Source organism: Urocampus carinirostris, chromosome 5 (assembly GCF_059441175.1).
Source record: "Urocampus carinirostris isolate Australia breed hairy pipefish chromosome 5, RoL_Ucar_1.0, whole genome shotgun sequence".
Taxonomy (NCBI): Eukaryota; Metazoa; Chordata; class Actinopteri; order Syngnathiformes; family Syngnathidae; genus Urocampus; species Urocampus carinirostris.
Window position 1 is genome coordinate 43,421,250 of NC_142353.1, and position 16,481 is coordinate 43,437,730.

Here is a 16,481-nt window from a genome sequence, read left to right on the forward strand (position 1 = left end):
ATAGAGTGTGACTTTTCACATCATAGACAACCAAACCAACTAACCTATAAATCACGGAAGGAAATCTCTTCCAAGAACGGAATGCTGCCACATTTTCCAATTCCTTGTCAGTGATCCAGGCTGGTACCAAAAGCTGCTGAGGATAGCTGGGGCAAAGCCTGACAACACAGAGCGGCAAACAGAGGATGTTATTGCATACCATACAAAATAATGCATCAAACCTGACTGAGTGTATTAGTAAAAGCTCAACAAAAGTGTCAAGAGACATCTAATCCTGGGTTGGGCATTTTTGTGCCCCGGGCGCAGCTCCAGTGGAGAACAAAACAACAAGCACAACATTTCTCTCGCCGGCTGATCTGAGTTTTTTGCCAATGAAAGCAAAGGCTCGAATCAGGATGCCGAGCGCATCATCGGAGCAGAACGGTATCTGGAAAGTGAGCCGCACTCACCTGAACTTGCTGTTGATGTCAGATATCCTCCAGGCGTTTTGGGTGTCGAAGCCCATCCTCTCAATCTCGTTTTTGAACCAGGAAGTCACATGTTCACCTAAGTACCAGTGAAATCTGATATGAGCAGAGTTGTTAAAAGGGGTTACTCTTACTATTCAGGCCTACCTGGTCTGCAAAGCTCTCCGTGCTGCTCCTTCTCACCAGCGTACACATCCATGCACCAGGCGTGAAAAGCGAAGGAGAAGAGATCCTCTAAACGAGCAGGCGGGCGCACAACTGCATTAAGTCGCTTCAACCATTCTTGACATTGCTCGAAAGAGGAGAACTGACACCTGGAAATAAAAACATTCGGAAATTCTCTTTAATTTTAGAAAAAACACTGCAAAAGCATTTCGCTGTAGTAAATAGTGTGTTTAATAGTTGCATACAGAAAGACAGAACACATCTCTTGTTTCAGTAACCGGTTAAATAGAAGTCTTTGACACTAAGAACACCTTAAAAAAATAGTTCACACTGGCTTTAGGTTAGGATTGGGTGTGCCGCCTCCATTCTTACCTTACAACTTTACAGTCCTTACAGGTGACGTGCAGCTGGAACATATCACGGACCTCCACACTCTCAATAAGCTGCAGAGGCACCTGTAGAAACACGTCCAGTCAGACTGACAAGCTCACAACTATAACATGAGTAACATTGGCAAGGCTTGGAATTGAGCAACATCTTCATGCGAACCATCAGCTGCCACTAATTCACCCACGAGCATTATAAAAACCAAACGATTAGCCATCACTACACATTTCCATTCTTGTTTAATTTAGCATTTATCAAAGTGGCGTTAACACATAATCTACTTAAACATGGAGGCAATCAAATAATGTACAGTGACGACCCTGTATTTGGATTTTCCTTTCAGATTTTGGTTTTATACTACATTACAGTGGATTAGAATACCCAAAAACATGATCGTTGAACAGACTTTAGTGCATACTGAACAGATATAGTTAACTGCATTGAAATAAGGTTTGTTCGGGCTGCTGTTTTCATGCAGTCTGTAGTCATGCATGATGGATGCGCAGCAACCATTCGGCCATGTTCTGGCCACTACTCTATGATGACAGGTTTTCAATCTGATGCGGCTATAAATGCATTGTTTGGGACTCGCATGGTTAGTCTTCCCACACATGAATTGAACTCTTTGAGCACAACAAGGCCGGTCTGGAAGTCCTCTATGTGGCCACTTGATTTCATAGGAGACAAACAAAAAAATGACAAAAACACCCCACGCCATGCATCTTGGTTTGATACTTACTGACACTTCACAACAACAACTCTGATCCAAAAAAAGACAGAAAAAATGAAAATAAGCATGGCTTCACTGATTCAAATATGCATTAGTCTGCCCATCTACTAATCACACCACATTCCGGATGTCCTTGCATCATGAAGCCACAATAAAATTCCAGCTCTCTAATCTAAAATCGCTAATCCGGACGTCAGCAAGATTCCTTGGCTTCTTGCACTCTTCCAACACTTCCCGCACTTCAAGACACAGCTGTTATGCACGTGCGTTCTTAACTAGTCTAAATATGTGACAACCTTCACGGTTTGATATGGACATTGAGATGCAGCGGCAATCCGAAGCTCTTTATGGTCCAAACACTCTTTGAGATAAATAAAAATAAACAGCATAGAACACCCAAATGGTCATTGTAAATGGCCAGCTTATGCCAGTTGAGAAAATCAGCAAAAAACTAAAAAGTTCCATTTGCTTTGATGGATGGTTAATAATTCCACAGATTTCCCTAGTGTAATGCCACAGAATACAATTCACAATCTCTAATTAATATTCATGACAGAGGTGCTCGCGAGGTCAAACATAGCTCAGGATGTAGAGCGGTTGTCTTAGGACCAAAGAATCGGATGTTCAATTTTTGGCTCTAAGAGTAAATGTTGTGTAAGTGTCCTTGGGCAAGACACTGAATCCCTAATGTCCCCGAAAAGCAGGAAGGCGTCTTACATGACTGACCTTGCTATCCATGTGTGAGTGTGTGTGTCAATGGGTAAACTGTAGTCCATTTACTATTTACCATAACAGATTTTCCTAATGTACCGTTGACGTACACGTCACTTTACCCAATTGATATTCATGACACAACTGCTAGCAAGAGTCAAACATGAGGGTGTTGCTGGCATGCTACGTTAAGCTGTGTGTGCTAAAGTGCGGATGTAAAAAGGAATAGAAATAGTGCAACATGAGATGTGAGATGCTCTGCCGAAATCAGTCACAAGTAGCAGGTTTTTTTTTAACTAAAGGCCAATAACTGGAAAAAACCCCAGGCGAAAATCATTCAAAAAATTTCACTTTTTTCGCTACTTTGAAATATTTACTTTCGAAAACACTTTCGCAATCTACATAAATAGGGAAAGTAACAAAAACAGCAATTAAAGTTCAATATTTCCTATTTTAGAAAACAGAATTAAAGTTATTTAATTATGTATTTAATTGCTAAAAATCTTTCAGTCCGTTCCAATTCTTTATTTCTGTACAAATGCCTTTGTGGAAATAAAACATTTGAATTAGACGATCCCTCTAACTGTAAAAACATTTGAATGACAACACACAAAAAAGCAGAGACAACTTTAAACGTGATTTTCTCAGGTTTTTAATTAGAAAAAAAGTGTAGCTGGAAGGCCGTAACTCAAATGGCCATATCTTCAAAATAGTTCCTCATAAAGCTTTGAGTATTGTATCATGTTAAAGCTCCTTTCTTATACTTTCCGTTGATACCAAAAACATAAATTTGATATTTGTCCTCACTGTGACTGATTTTGATAGATCAGGTCACATATTTTTTGCCATACAGCCCACTTTTATCCGTACCCAGGAAAGATAAGTGTGTGTTTTAATAATAAGTGCAAGCAGGCTGACTATAGGTAAGATCTTGGGCCCAGGCCCGAGCCGACCCAAACCTGGCCCAAAATTCGGACTTGAAATGTCAATCATTAAGTCGGGCCGGTCGGGTTTTCTTTGGTCTCTCTTTTTTTTCCTTCACAGCATGCACTTAATTTTACTCAAGTAATTATTTAGACAAAGACAATGCTTACCAAACTATCAGTTTGGCTCAAAATCAATATATCCAAATAAATGTCCCTCCTCTGTGTTGGGATAAAAGTAGCGCGGATTCCTCCTTGCACCTCTCTCACGTAAAACCTCATTTCTGCTTCTTGCCAATAGCTTACAAGTTTTACAAACTTTATATCTCCTTTTTGGCCAAATCTTTCACTATTTGCAGTTAATAATCTGCATAATTTGATTATTTTCTGTGCCATTTTGTTGAGGTCCACTTTCATTCGCTGCACGATGCCGAGATGTACACTAAACGCCAAATTGTCCATTTAGGCGCTGCACTTGCAGTGCACACTTGACCCTGCCCCAAGTAAACCCCTAGCTGCGCAGTTCAGCCGAAACTCACAGTTCTTTGCTTAAGTACGCACGGCCGGAGTAAAGCTTTGGCAGCAAATTAAAGCTTCAGGTTTATTTCGGGCTCGTTTATCACATCAGGTGAATTTGTCGGGTGTAGGCGGGTTCGGGTTTATATACCCGCGACTCACGTCAGGTCGGGCTAGATTTTCTAAGCCCGATCTTGCCTCTAAGGCTGACTAATAGAAGCAACGGAGGAGAAACTTAATGTGAAAAACAAAGTTTTCAAATGAGAGTCTGAAATATCAATGGAACCCCTATCAATAAGTTCCACCCTAATGTGAAAATCCAAATGTTGACATTATCATGCTTCATCAGAAGCAAATACACAGGTCAATCACCATTTCAAGATGTTGCATTTTCATGAAATAGAAAGGGAGAAGTGAAAGTAGAATACCAGAGACGCCCTCATGCAACTTTCCAGCTGTGACAAGTTGGCGGAAGGCAGGAGCCTTATCTGAAAGTTTCATGTTTGCTTATCTTGCAAGTTCTCTTGCTTTGCACTACAACAGGCATTGTAGGAAATGTAGACTTCATTTACAAAATGAGGAATTTGGATGCTGGGAATTGGGGCGGTATAACCGTGGACTCAGGTGTTTGGAGGAAAAAAGCGAAAATAAATTGACTACCACCTAACCTTACTTCGTATCTATTTAAACTATTTTATCATGTGAATAACCCTTGTATACTTGTTAAGCAAAGGTTTGTTGGTATATATTTTTGTTTTTGAGTTTAAAAAAGGTCCACCCGTCTCTGGATTGCATTTGTGATTGGCTAAAAGAAGTTACGTAACCCATTTTGAAATAACCAGTTATATCAAATATTTTTCAGATTCATTTCATCTTTTGCTTAAATAAAATGTTTTCCGCATTCCTAACAAAAAAAAACAACAAAATGTATTACTTTGTAACATGATATTGAAGGGCGATAAGAGGAAACTTTCGCATACAACTGGAATTTTTTAAGTGCTTTGGGGCTCATGTGGAATAGCATAGAATAAATCCGGAGTGATGTCCTATAATTATATATAAATATACCTCGCATGTGGGCTTTAGATCAGGGGATGGTGTAAGAATAGTCTGTTAGTTTGCAATAATCTGATCTGTGCAGCCCTTTGAGACTCCTTGTGATTAAGAGCAAATAAACATGACTTGACTATTGCATGGATCCAATGACATGATTAAAAGAATCTTGCAAATTATGGCATTACAAACAATCACTGATGCATAATAGGCCAATTATTGAACCATAATGATCAAGCAGATCTGAGCAGCAGAAAAGCAGTGAACTAAAACGAAAACTTCTGCCATATTGCCAAAGAAACGTGAAAAGTTTTGTTCATAATGTCGAAATCGATTTTTACAATGGCACAACAGGATGTAATGAAGTGGCCATGATTTGCTAACAAAGCAAGCCTCCGATGTAACTGTTGAAATGAGATTGACAAAGCTGGCTGTTGCACATCCCCTCTAGCATGACTTCAGCCATGGAAACAGCTCACGCCGTGTATAAAATAAATGAACAAGTGAGAACAAAGGTGAGGCTGCTACTTTGATTCAGGCATGCACAAACTCGGGGCTAATAAAGATGTACAAAAGGCCTCGTTAACTTATAGATAATTAAGAATGATCAGAATCCTTTGCAGTTTGACTATGTAGAGTTGGAAAAATAACAGACATATTTTAACATGTGAAAACCTGCCCATTCTCCTGTTAATGCTGTGCATTGGATAAGTTGCTGATTTCTAAATTCAAAACAAGAGTGGATGTTGTGAGGCAAGTTTTTCAAAATGTTTTCTTTAAAATACATTCAAAACAGATCATTACATCAAGTTTATCTTCTTGTGGAAAAAGAAAATGTTTATATATAAAAATATAGTTTAAAAAAACATAAAAATATAACAATAAACAGTCAATTAGTTAACAGTTTCTAATTGTTTCTGCATTTTTCGTACTATTGGAATCCTCGAAAAACACACGAGTTGATTACATAAATTTAAAAGAAAAATCTAAGAAAAATTCAACTTATTTGGGTTTGCACATTTAGTTTAGAGACCTTGTTTAACGTAAAAAGTCCCAAATCTCGATATGGCAACCTCGCAATCTGAAAAAATTATCAAGATCAGACTTTTATAACATTTTACCCTGGGAAACAATCAGCATTATTACACCTTTTTCATGAATTTACAGAAAAAATCTGCAACGGATTCATTATCACTATTTCTGAAAATTGACCGCACACTCAGATATAGAATGCGACGTAATTATATAGAAAATATGGGAATCATATTCAAAAGATTAAAAGATATTGCTAACAAATTGTTACTTCCTGGACTGACTTATTTGGAAAAATACGTCCATTTAAAAGACTGATTCAGCATTACTTGTTTGTACACATGCAATGTGTATATAAAGTCAAATATGAACCTTCAGGGCACATTAGAATGCGAGGAGATTGAATGAAGCCCAATGCCTCCACAATGCTTCCATCTCGTCACATAAGAGTTTGGCGGGGCTGCATTTGGATAATGTTCGATATATAAAAGCCAACATTTTTTCCAGAAGTGGTATCAACCTAACAGATGGACCTCATGACTTTTCTCTTGCTACTCACATTGACGACAGACTGCTTGAACTTGATGTGAAGGCGGTAGTTGGACATTGCAATGATGGCGTCCTCTGCCCTCCCCACATATTCTGTGAACTCCCCATGCAGCTCAGGAAAGGGCACCTAGAAACAGAAGCACGTTCAGCTGAGATAATTTCTTATTTATCAGGTAAACTGCTTGCTCTATGACACTGTCCACTGTGAAGCCTGTTTTTTATGCCTCCCTCAGCAAACACATCTGATCCGATGAACATGACAGTTATCAGGGTTGGACAAAGGTTGCTGATGTGCTGCTTACTGGAGTCAGCTGTGTTAGAGGAGGGGGACATACGAAACGGACAGAGTTCCCTGTCCAGCTGTTAGATTAGTTTGGGCACACCTGACCTTAAAAGAAAACACCTCACCTGCATGTTTTCTTCTTCCAGGACAGGTGATTTCTTTGGGAAGATTTGATTGGCCTGGATACACTCAGGGCTCTTCTGCCCCTCCTCCTCCTGCAGAAAAAAATGACACGTTACTTTAACAAAACAGCCTGCAAGATCACAGCAACAAACCTTTTTTTCTCCAGAAATATTATGGCATTCTAATGTTTTTTGAAAGGATTCGCACTGAAAGCTAGACAGACATGCTGCCTTATACATTCACAGATGGTTTGCATCAACAGTTTTTGTGCACGGACATAAGGCTTATTCAAAACTACTTTGGCTATAGCTTCATTTCAAACAGAGAACAAGGACATAATTTTTTCCCAGAGACAGCCACTTATGAGAGTTTTGTTGCCTATCGTTCCCGAATTTGAAAATAATTATGCGTCTTTTATCTTGTGTGCAAAAAAACACTAAAGTAGTGAAAGTCAGACAGATAATGGGATATGTTCCTGCCTCGATTTGCTGTCTCAGGAAACAATACAGCCAAACTCGAACCAAACTGCAGATGGCGGATCAAGCATGCAGACTAGAGTAACTGCAGAGAAAACAGGAACCTGCCACCCGAAATTGATCACGGATGTGTTCTTGTGAAAATGATGTGACACAACTATGCGGAAGATTAATATATCCAACTTTCCAATAATTGCATTGTGCTTGCCCTCAACAGTGATTCATTAGTCAGTTGAGGCAATTCAATGCCAATTTGATTATCAATGTTATCACTGTATTGTGTTACCATATTCATGATTGTGGCTTTGACGCTCTTAGCCATCTGGTTTATCGTTTTTGAACCGCATTCCACACTATTAGACATCCTGGGTGTTGCTTTTGTTCTAGTATCTGCTTTTACAATTGCTCAAATTACTAGAGGAAAACCTTTGTGTGTGACTGATAAAAGAATTCCGATCCTGAATAGGAGAGTAAATACTAGCAAGAACAAAACTGAAAGCTGCCCTATTTTGACAACAGCCCGTGGCAACCTTTGACACAGTCATGGCTGACATAATTGTCTGCTTCCTGGTAAACAGATGATATGTATCTGAAATCGATAAGAGAATTTCCAATTCTACACACTGCAAGCACGATATAGCACAAAACAACAAAGAGGAAAAATGCATACCATGGCCCTTGTGAAGGAGTGTGGCTGAGCCAAATTGTAGGAAGCCTGACCTTGAGCACCCTGTGTAAAACAGACATTTCCATTATGAGATTAGGCACAAACAATAAGGAATACTACATTGGCCAAGTACAATTCATTAGTGGAGGATTTGTATTCATTCGGAATTGAGTATTAAAATTTAAGGCATGTTTACACAATAAATGTAAAGTAATTAACTTTTAACATGGCAACAATAAAACAAGTACAAATTGTCAGGGTGCATGACAACTCAGTACAATGGAAAGAGAAAAGCTCATGCTTAAGACAAGTATTTTGCAGTATTTGCTTTCAAACAAACAAACTAAACAGTGTCACTTAAAACTGTTTGTTAACTTTGGGGGTAAACATGCATGGTAAATATGCTCAGTTAATAATCATGAGTGCCACAAAAAAGACAATCAGCTCACAAACAAGATGATACTATAGCAACCAGGGCGTGTTGCAGTGAGTTGGCGCAGAGTTGCCCATGTCATGTGATGTGGGGGAGATGTTAATAGGAAACTCAAGATATTGCACATGATTACAATGTTGGATGACGCGTATTAATATTTTTTTCTTAATATTACTTATTTTATAATATTTTACTATTTTATACCATATATACTATTACCCTCATTTCAAACTGTGGCAATTTACCTTTTTTTAAAATGTTGGCTTTAAATATTTTTATATTATATTAACATTATTTTTTATTTATATTCTATTCAATTAATATTATTATTATAAATGTTATTGTCATTTCTATTGTTCTTATATTCGGAAAAAGTACAAACATGCGTAATGCCGACCTTTAAAAGATTGACGGACATTTAACTTTTATTTTTACCCTTGTCCACAAATGCTTGAAGGCCACTGAATTCACATTTTAAATTCCAATCACAAAAATCAAGGACAAAATCAAAAGCAAATACTTTACCAAATGATTCCACTCTTGTCAGGATGCCTTGAAAGGTACATTATGTAACATTTGACCACTAGATGGCACTGTATTGTCTAATGCAATCAAAAAAACGGTGCCAAATGAGCACAGCAGAGCAGCAAGATGCCAGGGGAAACATGGCGGCGATTACTAGGTATGGATTCCAGTTTAAAAGAAATACATTTCTCGACATATGAATATTTATAAAAAATGGTATTTCATGTAATTTTTCCTTCACATTCAAATCAACGATTTTTATTTTTTAGTTCCACTAAAAGGCACTAAATATTAAACACTGTCCCTTTTAAAAAACAATTTATAACGAAATAAAATGTTGCAACAAAGTTTGCGCTTACCACAATCAACTGAGGAACCCCAAGTAGTCCAGATGATCCGGTTCAAAGGTTTACAATTGAAACATGGAAATCTATGGAAGTAAAGGGACAGATGAAATTGAGTTATAACAAAATGCTTGATGAATGAATTCTGTCTTTTCTTTCTTCGAAATTTTTTTAACGTCCCTTGTAAAGGATAAATCTGTTTTGATTGACACACATGCAACAAGACATGCTAACTTAAGGAAACATCTTTAAAGAAATTCCTGAAACGTATATTTTTTTCCAATTGGGCACAGAACATGCGATGTTCTTCCCCACAATTGTGCAAACATGTTGCAGAATATAACGTGCTGGGGAACTTGAGAAATTTAGTCTCAAAGTTGACACATCCGGCTTGTTTGTTGTAGAGCTGTAATATCATTAAAGGATCACAACATTTTCACTAAGGTGAATCCCATTAACAACATGTGAGGCCAGCTCCAAAACAGACAGCGATTGCAGGGAGCAACGATTGCCCACTGCTCATTTCTGCTGGAATGTAGGTGATCAAAGCTTTTGGTTTGTGTTTTTCACCGCTTGTTGTTGGTAAAATTTTGTCTGGCTAGCTCTCCTTTAGGGTTGGCGCTGCCGAGGGATTTCCTGTTTTTTTTTGCTCCCGATTGGCGCTCGATGGCTGTCCACCATATGTTCTTTACCGACAGTTTTGCTGGGTCAGCTGGCTTCATGTTTATTACTGAAGCCATTCCCGCTTTTGGTTGTTGCTAACATCCAAATCAAGGTTTAATTTACTGAATAAGGTTTTTTGTACCACTAGGAGTCACTAAATATTGCAAACTGTCCCTTAAAAAAACAATTTATAACTAAATACAAAGTTGTAACAAAGTTTGCACTAACCACAATCAACTAAGGACAACCAATAGTCCAGATTAACCAGGATCAGAAGTTCACATGTACATTTTTGTTCCCGGTTACATTGGTTGCTCACTACATGTTTTTTGATTGGCTACCCTCGTGTTTTTCTGCCGAGGCCGCCTTTTGTTGAGCAGTCCTGGTTAGCCCTTTGTTGGCGGCTTTCCATGTTTTTTTTTTCCCCAGTTAGCTTCTTTATGGCTGCTCGCCCTTTGTTGTACCATTTCCACCTGTGACACAACTCTTAAGCATTTTCCACAGAAACTCCCAAAATCTCGACTAAAACACTGAACCTTTTCAACTAATTAACACATAAAACAATATTGCGAATAGCTTGATAGATGTTCCTTCTATGACATCACTGTTCAGGATGACAAAGACAATACATGCCGACTTCAAAATGCATGATCTCGGATAATAATAAAAACAAAATACAGATGAAATACAGATTTTAAGCAAAAACCCTCATATCCCCACATTTTGCATTTTTAAGAATTTGGATTACCTTCAAAGGAGATTGACTGAAATGCATGTTTTTGGTATGTGGGAGGAAACTGGAGTGCCCGGAGAAAACCCACGCAAGGACAGGGAGAACATGCAAACTCCACACAGGAGGTTCGATCTCATGACCTCAGAACTGTGCCGCACACACGCTAACCACTGCGCTGCCGTGCTGCCCCGTGTTGTCTTTGTTCCTTAAAATATTTTTGTACTTTTTTTTTTACAGCTCACATGGAATTGTGAATGAAAAAAACATTTCATTTTGCTACTGTTGGGACCAGTCAAGGAAAAGTCATAACATTTAAAGTTAAATTAAATATAATTCAAGGGCATTTTTCTGGGTTTTTAACAACAGTGGCGGAACATTTTCACCAGAGGACAACAGGAGGGTGAAGTACTCACAAAAAAATACATAATTAGCACAGAAAATGCACTTTTCTTTTAAAATCGAAAATTGCAATAATGGTCTTAAATGGATAGTGGGGTGTTTGGACGTGTTCTAAGGGATGGGCAGGGCACCTGTATGATGCGGCAGGGGTAAACCTGCCCTGCAGTTGAACAAAAGAGTGTGTTGTTTCACCCTGACCAGAGTGACACGGCCGCTTTCTCGTGTCCTTATTCATCTGGAGGGACGAAAGCATGACAAACTTATATGCCGAGGTGCCTAACTTGTGTGGATGTTTGGGCATTTGGGTTGGCCATGGTCCCAAAATGTTTGTGTGTGTTTTTTGCCATTTTTTCCCCCTTTATTTTCTTTGTTATTGTATGTGTTCGTCTTGCTGTCAGTCAACCCTCTTGAGGGATATGACCAAGGTAGATAGATAGGTCTTAAAAATCCTAAATAGGTTTTTTTTTCCCCCAAACTTGTGCAGCCCTATTTGAACGAGCAAGTAAACTAAGTATTTATAAATGCGAAGGAGGAGCAATAACCTTTGAGGCCTGGTACTGTGAGCTGGCCAAAGCAGGCCGATCAGCGCTGCTGGCGTTACCTGATAAAGCCTATCTGTCGGTCCCAACACACAGCACTTTGTTTACAGCATGGGCTCATGACCCGTGGCTGAGGCTCAGAACGGCCCGGAGTTCAGAGTCACACAGGCTAAGCCCCTTAGAGCCTTACTGGTGCTCTTGCTGTCCCGTGACATGCCACAGTGCATCACAGACTGGAACATTTGCCTGCAAACAGGCACAAAATATCGAGCCACAACAGCTGATATCGTGACATCTGTGGCATTTTGATAACGTGCGGGTTGCGTGAATGCGCCTTGAGCGTTCAAACAGAAGTCGTGTTCCAAAATATCAGATATGTATGAAAACACCTGGGTCTGGTGTGAAAATAAATCGGATAAGTACAGTTCAGACAGACTTAGACAGACAATTACTGGAGAAGAGTCACTTTTCAATTGCACGATTAACCGAAATCTTATCGATATTGCGAGAGGACGTAGTGCAATTGTGTAATCGCAAGACACTGCATTTTTTTCAAGGATTTATAGTTTGTTATTTGACTAATTGAGTATTTGGACAACCAAAATTGCCACAATTTGGGTTTTAACAGTGACAGCCAATTAGTGGCTAGTGTCTGTGCGCGACCGTGATAGGCTGGTGTATGCTGTCATACAAACAGATGGCCACCAAAACAACCCAACAGCTAGTCGCCTTAGCGGCTCGTTACATTGAAAATGAAATGATCTGCATTTATATAGCGCTTTTCAAGTCAATGACTTCCCAAAGCGCTTTACATTGTGCTTCACATTTCCCAATAGCGGCCGTGATCTGTGCAGCCATGTAAGGCGCTAACCTGCTTATTGAGGGTATTGGGGTTTCAGTGTCTTACCCAAGGACACTTCGGCATGTAACACGGACAAGCCGGGATTCGAACTGGGATCCCTTAATCCTAAAACGATCGCTCTACCTCCTGAGCTACTGCCGCCCCGAAAAGAAATTAATCAATGAAATCAGACTCTGAGGAAAAAGAGCGGAAAGAAATGAAGATCACCAGCAGTTGCTTCATGGATTGTAATCGTGTTCGGAATCAACTGAGGCAACGTTGGGAGAGAAAGTGCGAGCTAGGCTGCAGGTCCAGGTAACTGTTACAGCTAGGCTAACGACTTTCTTAAGCCACACTGAGCCTGTATTTCACCAACGCCAGATCTATTACGCATGAAACAAATGACCTGGTGCTACAACTCACAGAAAACCGCTATATTTGGGACTCTTGTATTTTGACTGTACCCTGGTGATCCTGGAAGGGGGATTACCTCATACAGACGCTCCCCTACTTACGACCACTCGACTTACGTAAAACTATAGATACGAACATTTTTTTATTTAGGGATGTCGAAAAATATTGCTGTAAGTTAGGTCTCTTATTGTGTGAACCTTTTTCCGAGAACAGGACATTATTGTAGTGCTTCTTTCCGCCGCTACCGGCGTGTGGCGCTGTGAGAGGTCACCAGCATCCACCTGGAAGTAAAAAAAAAATCTGGCTTCCTCTTCCTAGCTCGTGTGTAAACATACAGTACTATACTCTATCTCCAGCACGCCAAGAACTTTGACATAATAGTTTAATATCTCATGCATCGGTTTCTTTTAAAATAAGAAAGCTTCATGCGGTTGAAAAAATGGTCAGAACGCTTTTTTTGGGCCACTTTTTACCACGGAGGTGGGCCTTTCGAAGCACATCTTCCAAAAGTAAGTTACACTTAACTTTATTTATCTTTATAGAGCATATTATTTTATGAAATGTTTACTTTTTAGTACAAAACAATACAGGTTACTTATACAAGCCTTAAAACATACTTATATAAACCTTAAACATACAAAATACACCACTTAAGAGCAAATTCAACTTATGAACGCTCGTCCGAAACCTATCGCGTTCGTAAGACGAGCAGCCTCTGAATCTCAAGGTTCCTTCATTCTCCTCATGCTGAGGTTTTTGAGTTTTTCCTTGCCCTTATGTAGGTATTAAATCGGATGGTGTAATAATGGTTTGTAGTTTGCAACAGTCTTATGGTCTGTGCAGACCTTTGAGGCCCCTTGTGATTAAAGGCTATATGCAGACATACTACAAAAATACTACAATGAAGGCACTATTAAATTCCAACTATAGAAATACTTCAAAAATATTATTACAGAAAACATTACAGCGCAGTAGTTAGCGCGTGTGCGTCACAGTTCTCAGGTCATGAGATCGAACCTCCTGTGTGGAGTTTGCATGGTCTCCCCATGCTTGCGTGGGTTTCCTCCAGGCACTCCGTTTTCCTCCCACATTCCAAAACCATGCATGCTAGGTCAATTGGCTGGTCCAAATTGTCCTAAGGTGTGAATGAGCGAGTGAATTGCCTGTCTCTGTGTCTACATGTATATTTATTCATGAATGAATAAAATGAATCGGTCTCCAGGGTCGGCCACATTTTTAACCCAATAGTTGCTTGCCGTTTCGATGACTGTAATGCACTATTCTCCGGTCTTCCCAAGTCAGAAATCAAGAGCCTTGAGCTGGTACAAAATGCTGCAACGAGGCTTTTAACTAGGACAAAAAAGTCTGATCACATCACGCCGATTTTGGCTAACCTGCCTTGGCTCCCTGTTAGCTTAAGATGCGATTTTAAGGTTCTGTTGATAATACACAAAATCATGCATGGACTTGCTCCCTCATACCTTTCAGATTTAATTTCGCCCTATGTTGCAGTCCGGAGCCTTCGCTCTGAAAATGCTGGTCTACTAGAGATCCAAAGAGCCAAGAAAAAATCCACAGCGTTCTCCATTCGGGCCCCGGTGCTGTGTAATGCTCTTCCCCCTGAGATTCGATCATCTGCAACCTCAGTGGAACTGTTTAAATCTAGGCTTAAAACACACTTCTATTCTATAGCATGTGAATAACCTATATTTTATGTTGACAACATCTGTGTATTATTTGTTATTACAACATCCATTGCAGCCTGGTCATCCTGGAAGGGGGATGACCTCATGTGCGGTCCCTTCTCAAGGTTTCTTCATTTTCCTCATGTTGAGGTTTTTGAGTTTTCCCTTGCCCTCATGTAGATTTTAGATGAGGGGATGCTGTGATAATAGTATGTAGTTTGTTATAGTCTGTGCAGCCCTTTGAGACTCCTTGTGATTAAGGGTGTCACAAATAAACATGACTACTTGAAAAATAGTTAATTATCAAGGTTTCTTTATTTTTCATGTTAAGGTTTTGAGTTTTTCCTTGCCCTCATGTATGTTAAAGATCAATAGTCTGTGGTTAGCAATAATCTGTGCAGCCCTTCGAGACCTTTTGTGATTAAGGGCTGTACAAATAATCATGACTGGACTTGAGGTTTTTGAGTTTTTCCTTGCCCTCATGTAGGTTTTAGATCAGGGGATGGTGTAATAACAGTCTGTAGTTTGCAGTAGTCTGTGGTCTTTGCAGCCCTTCGACACTGCTTGTGATTAAGGGTGTCACAAATAAACATGACTTGGTTTTTGAGTTTTTCATGTAGGTTTTAGATCAGGGGATAGTGTCAAAATAGTCTGTGGTTTGCATAGTCTGTGCAGCCCTTTGAGACCTTTTGTGATGAAGGGCTATACAAATAATCATAGTCTGTGGTCTTTGCAGCCCTTCGAGACTCCTTGTGATTAAGGGTGTCACAAATAAACATGACTTGACTTAGGGTTTTTGAGTTTTTTCTTGCCCTCGTGTAGGTTTTAGATCAGGGGATGGTGTCATAATAGTCGGTAGTTTGCAATAATCTGTGGTCTGTGCAGCCCTTTAAGACCTTTTGAGATTAAGGGCTATACAAATAAACATGACTTGACTAACCCTTGGTGTTACATTAGAGTAACACAGAAAAAGGAAAGTATTTACTGTATTAGCAAAAGAGATGATCACGGTGCTTGAGGTTGTACTCACAGTACAATTAAAACAAAATATGTGAATTTAACAACCAGGTTACGATCACTGCACGTCTTTGCCCTCGTTAGCTGAAGTTAACGTCCAATTATTAAGGAAAACTCCCAGTTGATAGAATATGACCGTAAAACTGCTCATGCTAACAGGCTAATGCTAACGCCCATTTGGCTGCCTCAATTTAACGACTCAACCGCAAAGAAAACTTTACAAAAACGTCCAAAATGGCGCTTTGAGTCTAAGTTAGACGCAGCGAAGGGACACGGGCGGCGGGCTTCCCCCGGACGAAGGAGCTTCTCCGGGGCTAACGCAGCTCCGTGCAACTGTTTTTGTTGTTGTGAGATGGAGGGCGGACCCCGACGCCGAGGCCTCCCGTCAAAACAGCGCCACAAACCGGCACACTCACCACTCAAACGAGCGACGAGACGGTTGGACGCCGCAGAGTCATCCGAAAGCCGACGAGCAGGAAAGAAAGCTGCTGCGGGGAGTGAAGGCGAGTCATGTCCGAGGCGAAGCTAGCTTGACTGGCGCTTCCCCGCACGGAGCCGACGTCGCCATTATCGCGAATTCTCCTAGCCCAACTTTACGTGTTTGTGACGTCACCACGCCAAAGCGACGGCGGGGGGGCGGGGCTGTGCGAGCTCTCCGAACCACGTGGTGCAACATGTAAACAAGGCGGAAAAAATTGTACAGTGGGACCTCGCAACTTTGCGGTTCCACGTTCGCGGGTTCAGAACTTCGCGGGTCTAAAAATAATAATAATAAAATAAAAGCATATTTGGTATTGGAGTAATCC

The 16,481-nt window shown here is 40.1% G+C and overlaps 1 protein-coding gene across 2 annotated transcripts in view; it reads right to left on the reverse strand.

Moving 5' to 3' along the window:
* The window catches only part of mtmr3 (myotubularin related protein 3), a 28,900-nt gene extending 12,647 nt beyond the window's left edge, over positions 1-16,253 (reverse strand). For both annotated transcript variants that reach the window (XM_088336925.1, XM_088336924.1), the window contains exons 1-9: positions 16,092-16,253; positions 9,400-9,470; positions 8,086-8,145; positions 6,942-7,031; positions 6,544-6,660; positions 1,005-1,087; positions 615-781; positions 450-546; positions 45-158 (exon numbers count right to left, since the gene is read on the reverse strand). In XM_088336925.1, coding sequence (XP_088193051.1) covers positions 45-158; positions 450-546; positions 615-781; positions 1,005-1,087; positions 6,544-6,660; positions 6,942-7,031; positions 8,086-8,088 — 671 coding nt within the window. In that variant the 5' untranslated portion in view covers positions 8,089-8,145; positions 9,400-9,470; positions 16,092-16,253. The remainder of the gene's footprint in view (positions 1-44; positions 159-449; positions 547-614; positions 782-1,004; positions 1,088-6,543; positions 6,661-6,941; positions 7,032-8,085; positions 8,146-9,399; positions 9,471-16,091) is intronic.
* Positions 16,254-16,481: the final 228 nt, after the last annotated feature.